The sequence below is a fragment of the Schistocerca nitens genome, chromosome 2, assembly GCF_023898315.1.
Source record: "Schistocerca nitens isolate TAMUIC-IGC-003100 chromosome 2, iqSchNite1.1, whole genome shotgun sequence".
Taxonomy (NCBI): Eukaryota; Metazoa; Arthropoda; class Insecta; order Orthoptera; family Acrididae; genus Schistocerca; species Schistocerca nitens.
The window spans coordinates 159128573-159147917 of NC_064615.1; the positions used below are offsets into that span (position 1 = coordinate 159128573).

General features: G+C 37.9%; 1 protein-coding gene across 1 annotated transcript in view; it reads right to left on the reverse strand.

Moving 5' to 3' along the window:
* Positions 1–19345, reverse strand: part of LOC126235852 (structural maintenance of chromosomes protein 4-like) — a 329466-nt gene that overhangs the window by 207805 nt on the left and 102316 nt on the right. Inside the window, exon 5 of the mRNA XM_049944717.1 lies at positions 12279–12466. Coding sequence (XP_049800674.1) covers positions 12279–12466 — 188 coding nt within the window. The remainder of the gene's footprint in view (positions 1–12278; positions 12467–19345) is intronic.

Consider the following 19345-nt stretch of genomic DNA (forward strand, 5'->3'; position numbering starts at 1 on the left):
TCTCTCCTTTTCCATTTGACCCTCTACCTCTCCCTTCAATCTCATGACTTTCACCTAGCTGCCCTACCCTCTCTCCACTTCATCCCTGTATGCTCCCACTAGCAGCACTATACAGTCTCCCACCCTTACCCTACTATCCCTCCTCCTACGTGTCCCAGCCTCCTCCTTAATCCCACCACTCAGATTGTTTCTCCCATCACGCACAGCTGCTCGCAGTCTGGCTTTGGCAGCCAGAGACAGTAGTTTTGTGTGTGTGTGTGTGTGTGTGTGTGTGTGTGTGTGTGTGTCTAATTTGGAAGAAGGACTTTTGACAAAAGGTTTACTTGTCAACGATCTTTTTGTTCTGCCTATCTGCGATTCAAGATCTCCGCTACATGATGAGCAGCAATCTATCATTTTTATAATCTAGACCTAATTAAAATTAAGAACAGTTTTCAACATGCTGAGAGACATTATAGAGATCTATATCTTACGTGAATTTGAAATTTTCTACATAATTTTTGTGGAAGCTACAAGGCTTTAAGGTAATTTTTTATTGCCGCAGAGAGTGATGCACTGTGGCAGCTGCCAGTAGACAGTAGTTGATGTGACAATGCTGCCACTTTAGACCTTATATGCTAAGTTCCATCTAGTTTAAATCAACTATAATTTGTTAGTGGCATCTATCTGTATGCAGAATAAAAATTATTATAATGTTTGCAGATAACTCTTTGCGGCTCACAACTGGGCTCAAATATTTTCAGCTGAAACCATTTCACTGATGACAATGGTGCTCTCATCAAACCCACGTCCATCATGCCCCAAGCAGCTGCTTGTGTCACTTGGGCCTTAAACAAGCCTCAACTGCGACCAACTATTTTAGAGCCAAGCCAAAGACTGAGATAACACTGAAACATGCAATCACTGCCGTGATACAACTTCTTCATGGAAAATTCAATCACAATTAACTTTCATCATACACAGCACAGTTATGTAACAATTTCTTTGGCACAACATATTTAATATTCACTCCTAAAATTAATACCCTCATAATATTTTATGAGATTTCCTTTTTATTAAGATAAAAGCTGTTTTCTTCTGTCTCTTGTTATGTTTAACACAATAATTTTTATACTTTAATATGGCTGTAACACTTGTCTACACATTTTCATTAGTTCTTTATAATTATGTAATGTATTCAAGCTTCTTTTCTTCAAAAATTCGTGGTGTTAATAAGCAGAGTGTTGTTTTACAAATCACTGGAGAGTGCAGTACCTAGTACCAGTAGTTTTTTGTTTTTGTCAACTTTTTCATTTACGAAAAGGAATTAAAAAATAAAGCAAAACCTTACTAACAGCAGCAAAAAAAGTTAATTATCTATTTAAATGCATAACAAAATTCCAAAGACAAATTTTAGATCTAGAAATAAGCATGTATCAATTGCTTCAAATAGTCTTTTGAATCAGATACTGAACTAAACTCTAGCACAGGCACTTATATTTTAGAGGTCAAATGACCATGTTGTATTAATTTTAGACCATCTACATCACTGCAAAGTGTTTCGTGTGCTCTGTTGAGAGTGTGACTAATATTACACCTAGTGAGCCAGAAGAAACAACACCTTATTTTCTTCTCCTATTGTGGAAACAAATGTATCTCTGCCAACAAAACACAGTGTCTTGCACTCACTTTGCAAAACACAATTTATTTATTGGTAGGTACACAAAGAAATTTTTCCACCAGAGGTAAGATTTTGAAATCGCCAGTTTCAATATCACTGATTCAACGTGTTTGAAAATGTGTTGGCCCCAAGATCTAAATTTGAAAAGAAGTAGAAGGAATTGTAAGTGTCTCAAACGATTTATAGTTATCTACTCAGTATATTTACGGTAGATTCCTCAGATACCTAAACACTGACTACATTACACTAATATTTGCAAACGACAAAGAGGAGAAATTGAGGAATTATTGACATGGAAGCAATAGTGATAGGTGGCTTAAATGCATAGGTGAGAAATGAAAGACTAGGGAAGGAAGAGATGATTAGTCCATACAGATATGCGAAAAGAAATGAGGAAGGAGTTCAATTAGCTGATTTTTGTAAAAGAAGTTGTTTGATTGTGGGTAACATGTGATTCTGGAAGAAAAACAGCCAAAACATAACAATATAAGGTTTGGGAGAGAAAAGGACAAAGACTGTTATTGACTAATTTCTGGTGGAACAGTAAAATTGTAGACAGTTAATGGGTGTACCTGCTTTTGCTGGATAACATCAACTAGTGGTGGCAACGATGAGGATGTATAAAATGCAAGGCAGAAACAGAGAAAAAAATAAAAATGTGGAAATTAAAATATAGGAAGGTAAAAGAAAAGACAAGGGAATTATTTAAGCTCAGAATCCCAAGCACTGAATGTTTAAGTGTAGAAGAGGAATGGGGTAAGTTGAAAGAGGCATTTTGTAAGCACTGCAGAGAACATGTGTGGCAGATTGTCTGGAAGAAAGAAGGAAAAGGAGAGATAATGGCAGAACAAGCAGGTGAAAGTAGCAGTAAAAGAAAAGAAGAAAACATGCAAGAATGGAACAGAGACAAAGAGCAAAGAAGCAAAAGGAAATTCCACAAAAGCAAAACAAAATGTTAGAAAGTGGTAGCAGAAGAAAAGACGAAAACTTGGTAAGAATTCACATGAGAGTTGGAAAAGGATTTTAATGATGATGAAAGGATTCCTAAGCAGAGAGGATAAAGAAAAGCTGGGAAGAGTGCTTTGCCAAACTACTAAATGTGAAAATCAGTAATGAAAAGGGAACAGAAGTAACACAGGACTCCTTGACAAAGAGAAAAATATTAGCATTGCAAGCGGAACTAGCAGTTACAAGAATGAAAACAAGAAAGGCAGCTAGAATTGATGAAGTAAGTGTCGACAAGATAAAGGTAGCTGGACCTACTGGGCTACAATGGTTATGAAGATTGATAAGATGCATGTGCACTCAGAAATGTATGCCTGAAGAATAGGGAAAAGAAATAATAATTCCATTGTTCAAGGAAGGAGGCAAATACGTACACAATAACTATTGAGCGATCACACTCATATCGCAAGTAGCAAAAATAATGGAGAGGGTACTGCAAAGAAGATTGAGGGAAAAAGCGGAAGGTCAGTTAGAAGAGAAGCAGGCTTTTGACATAGTAGATCAACAACAGTCCAAATCTTTAGTAAACTTTAGTACGAGAAAGTTGATGGAAATTCATTAAGGGCATGGGAAAGTTCTGGTGATGATATTTATTAACATAGTGAAGTCTAACAATAGTGTCCCCAGAGAAAAAAATATGGGAAATGATGAAGAGAAAGGAACTGGAAAGACAGAAGAGCTGATTAGTTTAGGAATATTACAGTGTTGAGACAAGGAAGTGCTGTGTCACAATTATTATTTATAACCATGATGAATGAAATCATGAAAGAGGCAAAAGAAAATCACAGAGAAAGGGAGATGAAGTTATTGCTATTTGATGATGATGATGTTCTGTTGTGGGGAACCAACAGTAAGGATGTACAAGAACAACTAGACATTTTCTATGGAAAAATTGTGAAATATGGCATGAAATGCAATGTGGAGAAAAGCAAGACTATTATGGTAACCACAGGAGACAGAGAAGGGAAAGAACAAATTAATATTAAAGGACAGGCTATTGAAATTGTGGACAATTTTAAATATTTAGGAAGTGAGATAATGCAGAATGAAAGGACGTAGGCTAAATTAACAAAAGGGCGCAACAGAGCAACGCATTTTACCAGTGTTTGAGGTACTTAGTCTGGGAAAGGGATGTGCCAATGAAGGGTAAGCAAGTGCTGCACAAGAAATAATTTACATCCATATTGACATATGCACCAGACACCTGTACAATTGTAAGAAAAGAAGAGAGTAGAAACCAAGCAAGTGAAATGAATTTCCTAAGAATTTAATGTGAGAAAATGAAGAGAGACAGGTTGAGAAATGAAGATGCTAGGAAGTAGAAAAGTTGAATTGAAAAGAGTAGGTTGGAATGGTTTGGACATGTAAAGAGAATGGAAGATGGCAGAATACTAAAACAAATGATGGAGACCAAGTTTGAGAGGAAGGAAGAAGGAAGGTTATTAGAGATTAACACCTCATAAATTTGAGGGCAAGAGGGGGACCCAGATCAAGATGGACTGACTCGATGAAGAATAGTTTACAAAGAAGGAATCTGGACTAGAAAAATACAGTTTTAGAACAAGAATGCTGGAGAGGTGTGGAAATCAAGAAGTACCATAAATGTCTCAATCTGGCCTAGTGATGGATAAATGGGAAACTGAAGATGATTTGTAAAGTACATTTTCTTATGTCACTAATACGGATATGGGTGTCACCACATTTTGATTCACGGATTAGGCTACATCCTCATATGTTTAAATACTAGATATCAAACACATTTAAAGATAAATGCTATGAAATATTCACAAAAAATGTATTCATATTGCTATGATGTTAGGTGAAAACTAAAAATTAAAAATCTGGAACAGACTGGGAAAAAGCGAGAATGACTGAGACAATCTTGTTGGTCATCAACACAAACTGGAAATGTATATTCCTCAAATCAGAGAAACAGAGAATAAACTTGTTTTTAAAAAAAAACGGTTCTTCAACTTAGATGCCATATGCAATACTTTTCTTGGGAAACTTCACATTTGGGCATGGATTTATTGCATTATTTTCGTGCTTTATTGCTTTATTTTTATGTTTTCTGTTTTCAGTGTTGACTAGCCATAGCTAAAGTTGAATGAAATGTATTTTGAAAGCTACATTCTTTAGATTGGCTATGCAGTGGTATGTATTCTTTCTTTTGACTGGTGTATTTGGGCTTAATAGATGTAGACCATATATGTCCAAGTTCTTCAGTGTATACTAAAATAGCTCTGTCATGTAAAACTGAATGTAGAATCAGAAAAGGCACCAAGTGTCTTCTTTGTCCACATACAAATGGTAAACTATTGTTACCATTCCATTGTGCAACAAGGAAATGAGCACAACGGACTCATACGCAAACTAAGCAAAGCTGGTTTCCCAGACAGACTCATACATCTCATACACTCATATCTCACGAACAGGTGTTTCAACACTAACGTGCAGCATAAATAATCAACACAACACGGTATCCAAGCTGGAGTACCCCAAGGAAGCATCCTAGGGCCCATCTTATTTAACCTGTACATTAACGACTTCCTAGCAACACAAAACTCGACGTTAGCCACCTACGCAGACGACACCGCCATACTTGCGCAAGATTGGAAACCGTTGAACATCAATTCACGATACAGACAGCACTCAGAACAGCTGAGCCTTAGTTGGAGTGATGGTGTATTAAAGTAAACGTCGAACAAGTGCAAAGCAGTTCTGTTCACACGTAGACCAAAACTACTGCACAAACATCAACACAGTAGACCGATAACACTACATGCATGCCCAATACGTTTCCGAGAGAAAGTCAGCTACCTAGGTGTCTGGCTGGACCGGAAACTTACATGGGGGGGGGGACCACATCGACTACGTTGCCAACAGAGAGAACGCGAGGCTCAAACAGCTCTACCCAATGCTCAACAGGGAAAGCACACTGAATAGGAGGGTGTCGAGGTCCATATACATGACACTGATTAGACCTCTGATGACGTACGCAGCTCCCGTCTGGGGATTTTGCAGCTCCTACACGACTGCGCCGCCTGCAGATCATACAGAACAAAGTGCTACGAATCATTAGCAACGCTCCACGCTACACATGTACCGTGGATCTTCACCATGAATACTGCCTTGATACCCTCAAGGAAGTATTCAAAAAATCCGCCACACGACTATACAGGAACTTGAGACACTCAAACAATCCTTTCATCCTCACTCTGGGAAACTACGATCACAACCACAAGTGGAAGCACAAGCGGCCAAAGACACTACTAGCTAAGGCATAGCCACCTATGGTAAACTAACATACACTAACAAGCCCCTACATATCAGCAACACTGACTGGTAATTACCAGCTGCTATTAGAGCCGACCAACAGGCCATAGCAGGGACACTGACGAGCTCGCCCACTGACGCACAAACAAACCGCCAACATTACCTTACACTGTGCATCCGATATATGACCTATCGGACACAAAAATGATAATAATCCTAACTGTTGCAGGTTGCTGACGCTGAACGAGAACTCTACACTGGCACCCAGCAGCAACCTCCGAGCAACACAGCCGCACAACGTCAAAGGTATCGACATGCATGATACCCACTACTAACAAAGCCTACCCTTGCACGACCTATCGCAGGCAGCAAGACATCCGCTACTGCTCTTACCACCTGACGTAACTATCGCAGAGGTTTTTTTTTCCTTGGCTCTTGCCTTGGCACTTTTTTTCCTCTGCCCTTCAAATCGCTACCCTCCGTTCGACTTCGACCCTATCTATCTCCAGACGAGCGCGTATTAATGGTTAACCTAACCAGACATATGCAAACATCGCAGTACCCACATCCTGCAACACCTCACATTAGTGAAAACTAACCATTATGCAGAGATGGCAGTAGACCTATTGAGTTAGCCCTCAGGCTGATGTGGGCATGGAGGGGCTCCATCTCTCTCTCTCTCTCTTTTTATATATATATATATATATATATATATATATATATATATATATATATTTTTTTTTTTTTTTTTTTTTTTAAGGAAAGGAGTGTTGTCGTGGGGATTGCTCACAGATGGAAAACAGATATATTGCTGCCATTTTTATGTTGTACAAGGGTTCTGCATGTTAGGGTGTCGGACTGGTCCCTGGGGCAGCCTAATAAGGGCTGTAAGAGGAAGTAACAGAGAAAAGATTGAGACCACTACTTCAGCACTGTTCTGTAAAGGTTTGCTTTGACTGCAGAATAGTGTCCAAGCTGTCACTGCATCAAGGAACCCACATAATTTCATGAAGGAAGAGTGACAAGATTTATAGTGACTGCAAAAGCCAGAATATTTCTTGTCATGCTAGGCAATGTTAACTCTGCAGTTTAACAGAGTTGCGTACAACCATTTCCAGGAATCTGTGAGAATTCTGTAACGAAGAGAAAGCCTTTACCTATATTCCTGGTGAGGAACAAGTGCACCATCTTGCTCCACCTCCCACCCTTATGCACTCCTCATGCCTTCATAGACATATATGGCTGGGAGGTGCCTCATTTCCCAAATGTAAGTTTGTGGTGTAGAGGCATTGTCTTTGACCAGTAATCAAAATGTCTTATTTCCCAAATCTGATCCCAACCACTGATTAAATTCTGAATAAAGCTCATTACTAATGGCGGCTAAAGACTTCTGGTGGTGTCACCCTTGTTCCGACAATGGTTTGTCGAAGAGGGCAAAGGAGTGGAGAGAGGTTCGGGGCACCCTACTGCCCTTGGGATGGGAAACTGTCCCTAAAAGGTAGGAGAACCAGCAATGAGCAAAGGCATGAGGATCTGGAAGACAATGGAAGCCACTGCATTAAAGACACATAACATCTAGCCTTAGGACAAGTGGTTTGTAAACGGAAAAGTGTTGAAATGATTTCTCCATTGGCAAAAGCCTCCAGATTAGTCCCCCATTTGGAACTCCAAGAGGGGACTGCAAAGGGGGAGGTGACAATGAGACAAAGACTGAACACCCTATGAAATGGTAATATTCTTCAGGTTGGAGCGTGGAATGACAGAAGCCGGAATGTGTAAACAAAAATGTTATGTGGTGCCTTTGCTTTTGTAAAGCTAAACTGATCATCATCCAACAAATCTCGTTTCTTGTTCAGTCTTCTACATATTATTCTCGTTGTGGCTTCAGCTGCTGGAGGCTGCAGTCATGTGAGTGTGAGTTGCGTTAGCAGGGGCGTGTGCGTGTGTGTGTGTGTGTGTGTGTGTGTGTGTGTGTGTGTGTGTGTGTGTTTGTTTCGTGAAAATGTTGGAGTGAGGCAGATATAGGAGACAACTGTAGAGGAGATGAATCTGTCACGTGGTGTTGAAGCAAACTGGATGTAGTTGGTGTCTGATGAGAGAAGTTAACCTTGCATGAGTCAGTGAGTAATAGAAGTGTTAGGTATAAATGGGTAGAGAATAATTATACTGTGTTATCGCATCAGCCACAGGCAGGCTATCACAACCATAAAAGGGATATGCAGGCCAGCCACTTGCACAGTTCTGCAGCTGGGTGCACTGTAATGAGGGCCTAGCTTCTGCACTGTAGAATTTTACTATCAGCAGTGGGATAGATTGCTATATGTTGTAGAACAAGGCAGAGTTTCCACAGCCGACTATACCTGTACTAATTCATGAGGTGTTCAACTGGTCAACATAATCCCTACCCACACCATTATGGATCCCCCTCGATATTGGTCTCTTTTCACAATGTTTGGATAACGAAATCGTGTTCCACATTCCCTAGAGATGTGAATCCATCGAGGATCACTATCCAGGACAAATCTGGCTAATCTGTGAAAAGAACATTGGCCCACAGTTTGACCGTCCAGGTGGCATGTTGACAACTCCATTCTAGATGTTCCCTTCTGAGAAGGAGCATCAGAGGTACGCATGCAGTAGATCTCTGACAATTAAGACCACTCTGCCAAAGCCTTCTGTACAATGTTTGCTTCAATGCATCGAGTCCACTGGACGTTGCAAGGACAGATGCCACTTGCCATGCAGTACTAAGGTGGTACCGTCATGCCCTTACAGCCAAATACATCCTCTCTTCCTGATGTCACATGTGATCAGCCCTGCCCTGATCTTTGGGATAAAGTTTTGGTCTCTATAAACTGTCGCCACATCTGAGAAACAACAGATAGATTCACGCTAAGCCATTAGGGCACATCATTTTGCGATTATCCAGCTCGCATTCTTCCTATGGCTGTCTACCACAGAGAGTCTGGTAGGCGTCTTGTCTGTGCCATACTGCACCGTCTGTGACTGTGTACACTGCGATTGTGGAAGTGTAACTACCCAGAAAACACTACCCCATTTGATAGGCCCCCCTTATGTCTCCATTGCCATGGTTGTCTGTTGACTGAAATGCTGTCTTCCTTGAAGAACACGATTGTACAGGCATCTACTGATAATTTGTATGATTATATTGTGAATTAGACACAGGACAGGGAAACAGTGGTTTGTTGCTTTAATTTTGGACACCCTACCACAGTGAGCACAAATACTCCCAACTTAGAAGCTGGAAGAAGCACTTCCACGGATGTCTTACTCTCAACCGGCACCATTTTTGTGCCAAACATCAGTCGAATGTATGGCCCAGTAGCTACAGCACCATTAAGCAGCATCATCAACTAGATGAAGCCAATGATCTACAAGGCATCATCTAGTCCTGATAGTACCAAGCTTCAAACTTGATCCGCCGAGGGAAGGTCACTAATTGGGTGCCATTGCCTGACACTCCATCCAGTCTCTAAGAGGCCTGGGTTCAACTTGGGGCATCTGCATGCCCCTGCCAGCCGTCTTGGGCAGCGGGCTGTTCATGCCAGCATAGCCGTCTAAGCTCACTGTACTTTGGGTCAGCAAGGACACCATGGGTGCCAGCCGCTGCTTTGCTGTCACAACATCCCTCTGCTTTGCTGTCACAACATCCCTCTGCTTTGCTGCCACAACATCATGATATCACAATGAACTGACTCACTGTCCACTAGCCACAGTTGGTTCCAGCGTCGCAGTCACTGAATTCCTACACAGAACAATCGATTAATAAGGAATATTGTTGTTGAGTCAGCATTCTTGACTCCACACTTGCTGTGGTAGTGGAAGATACCACCTCACAGCCCCCAAAATATATCACTTTAGAGGCGCTACTGGCCACCCTGCAACAAGTGTCAGTGTAGAAGTCATAGCACAACTCAATCACTACAACTGCTATGATTTCTTTGTTAGTAAAAGATTAGATCTCACTTTCTCCTCACATAATGCTGCCTTCTTTCCTTGATAAGGAGTCATTATGATGCACAAGGGTCATTCATTCATTCATTCATTCATCATGTTACATATATCCCATTAGCCCACTGGTTACTACTGGCTTCTGTTGGAAACTATCATTTTATTTATTTATTTAAACCAGTGCCTTTATAATGAAATCACTGATGCTGTTGTAAGACAAAGACATCTCATGGTGCACTGAGGTACTTCTACAAATGTAGCGCATTGTAGCAGTCACCAACAGCGTTCAAAACGAAGTTGGCATGGAAACAGTGCTACACGAATGTAGGAGATTGTGACATACAGTAAGTGTATTCAGAGCTATTGTAACATAAATTTAAGTTTTTACCACTGCTTTTATTAGTGATTTCAAAATGAAACTACTTGGGCGGTACGTAGTTTCAGTATAAAATTTATTAAAATTTAGGCCCATTTTTGCTGGTTATTTAGTATTTAGGACTATAATTTGTTTTGGGCATTATGAGTTCATGGAAGTTTTGAGCTGTGGGATTGGGTCTAACAAAAATGTGAATTTGGAGATATATATCACGTCACATGGTTGCAAAAGTATGTCTTAGTGTCCCAAAGTGAAACAATCTCCTTAAAATAATCAATTCTTTACTTTTTGCCAATTTCTTCTTGTATTCGTTGCTTACTATGATAATAAAGATTAATCTCATAAAAATTTTCAAAATCATATGCCAAAATGAAACCATTTCCTTAAAACAACTGGGCAATTATTTTTGCCAATTTCTTCTTGTATTCACTGCATACTACAATAATAAAGGTTACTTTTCTGGAAAATTTACAAATTATATATATTTTTCCAATTGTTTGGACTCAAAGGGTTAAGGAGAAGAACTTTCAGGAATGCGGAATGAGTTGAGGTACATACTGACAAAAGACTGGAACATCTTTTAATAGCACAGGAATAAAAGAAACGCAATGTCTCGAAGGGATGAAATAGGACTACTACTGTCCAAGCTCTATGTTACTGACTTACAAATTAATGTTACTTTCAATTCCAAATTTATGCATATACAAGTACATGAGGTTATCTGTGAAGAAATGTTACTCTAAAGAATAGACGTAAAATTCTGTAAACGTGAACCTTGTGTGAGCTAGTGAGTAGCTGTAAATGCAGAGAAATATAAGTTTATGCAAGTAATGAATTATAAAAACCTGTCACCTTCGATTACATGATTAATAACTCTCAACTGGAGTCAGTTATATATTGTACCTGGTAATAATAATGTCTAACAATATGAAGGCTGGGTACAAGCAACACTATAGCACACGGGCTGAAGTCTTCTCATTCATAAAAAACAGGGCCAACAACAAAATTCCACCACTGAACACTAGTCATGCTCCTTGTGACACTAAACAAATCATCTGAGTAAAGTAAAGGTAGTCCACTTTTCTTTTTGGTTATAATGGAGCACTTTTTCTGATAGGATCCATTTTCCAAGGTGCTGAATTCTAGTAAATCACATTTCAGGTCTAGTTTTCTGAGGTGGCACTGTGTATATCTTAGTCATTTTAAGCAAATTTTTTCGTAACTTAATTTGTGAACATCCTTGCTAGTTAAGTAAACAGAGTACAAGCTCTGTTTGTTAACAAACTTGGGGTCATACGCAAATGTACCCTCCTTATTTACTGCTATTCTGACAGACATTTTACTTGGCAAACACTGGTTGGTTTGAGAAAGGCCGTAACCTGATGCCAGAAACTGACTAAATAACATCTGTTTCAGTTGCAACTCTGGTTTGTCTCTTGCGTCACAATCTAAAAATGATTTTCTGCCCCACTGTACACAGCACACTGGAGTTATGAAAGAATTATGTCTTTAAGCTGTGGACTAATGCTTTGCTTAACCTGTAAGAACTGGTTTCATGAACAGTAAAAATCTGTTATGTTATCCATAAAACAATGATCATTTTATGGGAGAGAGAATTGACTGGTCTTCAGGCTATGTGAACATCATGTAATAAAAATTAGTATGTTTTCTATTGTTATTCAATGAGTGACAAAAATAGTTATGCTAAATACTATACTAAAGGTAGAGACTTATAAACACATCTTGTCTAACACGATGACAACATTCTACTCACCAAATGGCAGCAGGAGAAAACACACACAAAAGTGCAAGCTTTCAGAGCCAGTGGTTCCTTCTTCTGGCAGAAGGGTTGAAGGGTAAAGGACGAGGGATGAAGGAAAAGGACCGGCAAGTTTTCCTAAATTATATTATCAAAAATTAATTATTTTGTTGATACGATAAGAAAAGAATACCAAAGAAATTAATTTTGTATATAGAGAATAAACTTACTCATATTTTTGGTGCAAAATGTGTGTTAAACGAGCTATTTCATTCTTTGCTTGAAGATGGAGAACAGTTCTTTCTCTTTCTTCCCTCAAATTTTCCATTTCATCTTTTGCTATATTTCTTGCATTTTGTTTTTCTTCTACAATAGATTTAATTTTTTCTAGCTTCTCAGAGATGATCTGGCATCGATACTGAAAAGAAAAGTGTCATTAGGTTATAACTGTTTTCAATAAATGTAACTTTCCTTATCACTGAATAATATATGACATCTAGATTTGATAGTGTTTCCAACAAAGTACTAAAGATTGGTTCCTGTATAATAAGTCCTGTCTTATCTGAAATATGTAACGCATCACCAACACAATGCATTTCCCCAGAGAGACTGAAGTATCCCGTTGTTAATCTCCTCTTTAAGAAAGGTGATAAGAGAGGTCAATAACTAATAGTCTGTTTCCCAAGAGATATCATTTTCCAGATTTTTTGAGAAGAATATGTATTCTAGAATAGTAACTCACCTAAGCAACAATAATATCCTTAGTAAATTACAGTCTGGATTTCAGAAGAGTTGCTCTACCGAGAATGCCATTTACATGTTCATGTACAAAGTTTTACAAGCATTAGATAACGAAATATCACTGTTTGGTATTTTCTGGGACCTATCTAAGGCATTTGACCGCGTTAATCACAATGTTCTTCTACATAAACTTGAGTTTTATGGGACTGATGGGTATATCTAAACAAAGGAACGCAGAAAAAATAAAGCACTGTGCCGCATGTGTTCTACAGGTTTAATTTATTATGATTAACCAGTTTTGACTTGCAAGCCACTGAGTAATTCAACCAATGTAATCCGAGGACAATATTCCGACGTGGGACAAACCACTTAGGATCAGTCTTGGGTCTGCTACTGTTCCTCATAAATGTAAATGATTTTCCAAGTAATAGTAGTAGTAGTAGTAGTAGTAGTAGTAGTAGCTTTATTCATCCGTAGATCTCTTTTTACAAGGGTATAGGAGATGTCAAAGTATTTACAAGTTTAGACCAATTTAAAATTAGCTAATTTGTATACACATATATTTAAAGACTTGTTGTTAGACATAATCATTAGATTTACTCCTGGTATACAATACTTTTTTTTACAAATAACTTATTAAATAATGTAACGCCACATCGTTCACTCATAGCTCACTATCAGTCACTGCACACACTATACATGCATTGTTTCATAACACTGTGTGCACGCACGAGCGCGTGCGTATACACACACACACACACACACACACACAGGTGATCTCTGGGCCATTTTCTGTACTGCAAATTCCCATTTGCTATCCTGAAAAACTGAGTCAGCATCCCTCCACAATGAGTGAGATGAGCTAAGAAAGAGGAAGAGGTGTTAGTATTGTGCCATGCACAGCTTGGGAGTAAGTATTTCTAGAAAGGAAAAAAGAAGGAAAAAAACATAAAGTGAAGGTGTTATGTGGAATGTTTTATAATCATTATCATTATTATTATTTATTTGTACATCATTTTTTTATCAAACTCCTACTCTGTTTTGTCTCAGTAATCCTTCAATGTACAAAATGTATTGCATAACAGGTACGTTTTAGCTGCCTTTTTAAATAAGTGTAGTTTAGCAATTTCTTTAATCTCTTTTGGTAATTTATTGTACAGTTTTATTCCTTGGTAGAAAATGCTGTTTTGAGTTTTATGTTTATTTTTTCTTGGTAAATGTAAGTTGAGTCTATCTCTTGTTGCATGGTCATGGACAGATCTGGTTGTGCAGTAATTACCAATGTTATTTTTGATGTGTATAACTGACTGGTAAATGTATTCACATGGAGCAGTTAAAATTCCCAGTGTTCTGAACAGATCTTTACAATGAGCTTGACTAGTATTTTTGGTTATTATCTTAAGGCTCTTTTCGGGAGTTTGAAAATTGTGTTCATATTTTGTGCATTTGTTCCCCAAAAAAGAATGCCATAGGTAAGAATTGAGTGTAAATATGAATAACATGTAACTAAAAGACACTGCATGTTACACACACTAAGGGCATAACATGCTGATGACATTCTGTTTGCATGTACCTTTGTGTATTCACACCACTTCAACTGAGAATCAATATTCATTCCTAGAAATTTTACATTTGTTATACAGTCTATAGAGGTGCCATCTACATTTAATTTAACATTGTCATTTTCCCTCTTCAAACTGAAATTCATGGCATTAGTTTTCTTTATGTTCAATGTCACTTTATAGCTTATTGACCAATCATAAACTTCCTTGAGAGTTTCATTTGCTCTTGTTTTCTCAGAGACTATAATATTGCTGTCATCAGTGAAGAGAATTTTTTCACCATGAGTAACACTAGTGGGAAAATCATTGATGTATGTCAGTAATAGTATTGGTCCTAATATGCTACCTTGTGCAACACCTATATTTATGTATTTTGGTTCTGATAAGTGTTTTACTAAATGTTTACATCTTTTTGAAATATGTGTTATCTCTACTCTTTGTACCCTATCTACTAGGTATGATCAAAACCAGTCATTAGCTACCCCTCTTATTCCTAATGCTTCTACCTGATTTAATAGAATCTTGTGGTCAACTGTATCAAACGTCTTAGAAAGATCCAAAAATATGCCTGTGACACACTCATCTTTATCAAGAGCGTCAAGTACAACTTTTGTGAATTCTACTATGGCTGACTCCGTATTTTTGCCACTTAGGAAATAAAACTGTGAATCGCTTAAAAGATTATATTTATTCAGGTGATTCATTAATCTATCTTTCATAACTGCATCTATTATTTTTGAGAATGCTGACAGCAGGGAAATGGGCCAGTAATTTTCTATGTGTTCTGCAGTACCTTTCTTAAGCAAAGGTGCAACTCTTGCCTGTTTTAACTGCTCTGGAAATGTCCCTGATGTGAAGGATTCATTTATTATATTTGTCACGGGGCCTTGTATAATCCCTATGCATTGTTTCAGTACACACATTGGTACTTCATCTAAGCCTACTGACTTTTTATTTTTTAGTTTTTGAACAGTTTTACTGACTTCATTCTCTGTGGTTGGAAGTAACATCAATACCAATAGGGACATGCCAAAACTTTGAAGGATGTTTATAAAGGTGCTGCTGGATTCATTTATGATATTAGTGTTGATGTTAATGTCCCCACACAGAATTATGTTGACATTTGTACTTGAGACTTTATCTAGAACATTATTTACAAGTGTGATATTAGTTTTGGGGAATTTTTGCTGTAACTTCTCTGCAATACTTGAAAAATGCTTGTTTACATAGTTTGTTAAGTGTTGTGGATCATTTATTACCTTATCCCCCTCCCTAAGCAGTATATTATTCTGCGATTGTTTGCCTCTCCCCGTTTCCTTTTTTATAACATCCCAGACTGCTTTGCTTTTATTCTCTGCATTATATATTGTTTAGTCATTAAATGATTTTTTTGCAGCAATCAGCACCTTCCTAAAGATCTTTTTGTATCTGTGATAGAAATTTAAGAATTCTGAATCACTGCGAATCTTTTTCATGGAACTGAGGTGTTTAAGTGTTTGGGAGGATTTCTTAATAACTGCTGTTATCCATCTGTTTTTGTGAGATGTTTATACAGACATGCATACTTTTGGAAATGCCTTTTCAAAGTTCAATTTAAAGAATGTGGAGAATTTAGAGAATTTCATATTCACATTGGTTTCCCTATACACTTCATCCCAGCTTTGTTGTTCTAGTTCTTCTGAAATATCTTTTATTCTGATTTCTGATAGATGTCTTTTGTAGGCTTGTGATTTAGGGAATGATTCAATGCCTCATTTTACTGTTGTTATTTGACAGAGATGGTCTGACAGTCCGAGATCTTTTACAGCTACGTCACATTTTTTCCTGTCCATATTTGTGGCCACATGGTAAATTACTGATGCAGTCAGTATAGTAACCCTTGTTGCACTATTGACCAATAGGGACATACACACACACAAAATGAGTAATTTCTTGGTGATATCAAGCCCTGTTAATTCAATAGCTGATATTTCAAAGGGTTTGTCTTCACTTACTGTACTGAGGTCATGTCTTGATTCGAACTGTGTTCCTTTTCTGATATAAATGCATGATCCTCCACCCCTCTGCAGTAAGAGTTTGCCCTTTCATACAATGATAATACTACATGTTGGATTTCTGTGTGTCTACACCAGTGCTCAGTAATACAAACTACTGTGCAGTCTAACATTCAAACAGAATTGTTCTTTTTGCAGATGACATTAATATTGTAGTCAATCCAAGCGTACAAGCAGCTGCACAAGAAATGGTAAACAATGTTCTTAAAAGTATCACTGACTGGATTTCTGCAAATGTCTCGTCTTCAATTTTAAAAAGACGTATCGTATTCAGTTCTGCGCATCTATGGGTACTACACCAATGATAAGCATAACACATGGTGAGGAAATCATTGATATGGTGGAAACTTCTAAATTCTTAGGGGTCCACACTGATAAGAATTTAAACTGGAAAAAGAAAATTCCTGAACTCAAAAACTTAGTCCAGCCACATTTTCACTTAAAGAGTCACTGCAAAATTTGGGGAGAGAGAAATCATTAAGTTGACATATTTTGCATATTTTCAGTCAATAACGTCATATAGAATAACATTTTGGCGTACATGATCATCTTGTAGACATCATTTAAGGTGTCAGGCTTTTCAACTATTTCTTTACAGTTATTTATTCTCTCATAAAGTTCATTGTAAATAATCCACTGCAGTTCAAAAAGAACAATGATGTATACAATTATGATGAGAGAACAAAAAATTTCATTCATTATGTCACATTAAGGTTGCCTTTAACACAAAATGGGGTGCACAATGCTGCAACCAAAAATTTTGATTGCTTACTCAGTGACATAAAAGCCTGAGAGAAAAGTAAAATTTAAAAATAAACTGAAAAAGCTTCTCCTTGGCAAGTCCTTCTATCCTGTAGAAAATACCTATTACTGTAATTGTAAAAGGTGGTGGTTAGGAATTACTAGCTTGCATTTGTATGTCTTATATATATAACTCATGCAACATCATTATGATCTGTCAAGCGAATGGTCCATGGAAACTGCAGTGTGACACCATAGATTACACATCTTCAGGTTAGCAGTAAATAACACTTTGCCGCAAAATGATCAAATACTGCTATGTTAGGATAATCTTTTATCTCTGGAGTACTTTCATTCAACTGACAGTCTTCTAGCAAGTAAACATTCGTAAACATAACAGTGACAGTAGCTTTTCCTGGAGTTGTAGTCACAGCCAAATTATGCAAGCTTATTATCCAGACACCACATTATTGTTTTACAGAATCTATATCTGCTTTTTAGTTGGTACTGCACAAATATCATTTTATTATGCAAGTGTCCTGAAAGTTAGAATGCATGAAGATCAAGATCAGTTGAAAAAGACTGTGGCCACATGGCAAAGAGGTTGTTTGTGACGAAATAGTTCATGAGTGAACAACAGCATGGCAGTGTCCAATGGGTGCAATATTTCTGCAAGTGACAGGTTGCCATCACTGAGTGTGCTGATGAACTGACTGCATCAGAGCTGATGAGTAGCTTTTTATCTCCTTCCCCCATTCCTCCAAGCTGCTGCTTCAATCACAGTCCATGCTCAGGAATGAGTGCCCAGCTGATGTTTCCTTCCCCCTCCCTTAAAATCATCACTTTGTCCATATTTAGCACCCAGTAATGTCTAGGTGACGTTTTCACTGTTGCTCCACCTGCTCCTGACATCAGTTTGTTATGGGATATTTCCTTCCTCTTCTTCTTCTTCTTCTTCTTCTTCATTAGTCGAAGTGTGGGTTCATAGGCCTTACTAAAGATGCTGCCACTATCACTATGGATTGGCTGTTCCCTTACTAGCATCTGGATATAGCCTTTAATTTGAGAGTTCCAGATATTAGACTTATGTGTCAGAACCTTTGCATGGTGGTAATTCATTAAGTCTAATTCCAATAGGCAGCACTCCTCAAATGTTAACTTGTTTGGCTACAGCAGTCTGGTGTGTCGCTGGTATTCACAGCAGTGATCTTCGATAGTACACACCGCCTGACTTACATATGTTCCACAAAATTGGCAGGTGGATTTAATAGACCCGGACTTGCAAAGTCTGTGATCATTCTTGTCTCTTAAGATTTTTTGATGTTTTTTCCATTCTTGCAATTCACACAGTTAATTAGGAATGCACGATATTTTATTATCATAAGCAAGGAAGACAGCTAAAGCATGAACAGAGTTTAAAGTAATAAAGTGTTGGCAGTTCGCACCAGCCTAGGTCTGCTAAACCTGCTGAATTGATATCTCTTAACATAGCAGGACTGGATATCAACAAGGAATTAATAATTTTCTGTATGTATTGATCACATGGATACTTTTTTCTGTAAATTAACCAAAATTCTAAATAAAGAGTTGGCCACAAAAGTTAATATAATTTTGTAGGGAGGCATAAATGCTAGGGTCACAAATAAAACTAATATGACCCTCAAAAATATCTTTTACAGTTTCAGCATGTACCTTTTGGTCAACAGCTCAAGAAGAGTAGCTATAACAGCACCAGTAATCGACTACATGCCCACAAATGTGGACAGGGCAAAGTTAGCTGTAGCTGTAAAATATCTTGGACTCTCAAAACATTTCTGCCAAATAACAACAGTACAATCAGATAAGAAAACAAATCTGTCAACTGCACACCTAAAACAGACTTTTATCAGAAGCCAAAATGCAAGATTTTTGAGGAGGACTAGCAAATCAAAGTTGGTATGAAGTGTATACAGAAAGCAATGTCAAAGTGAACTTATTAAGTTCTAAACACAATTTAATTTGAATTTTGAAAATATGTAATCAAAATTAACCACATCAGCAGCAATGTCTCACAAAACTGAATAGATAACACAAGATGTCAGACAGTCCTCTCAGACCCTTCTGTACCCCAGTTCCAAGAAAAAGTGTCATAATGGACCAGAGTTCTTAAATTTCTGCCATATAATTATAGGTAATATACAAAGCAGTGAATGAACACAA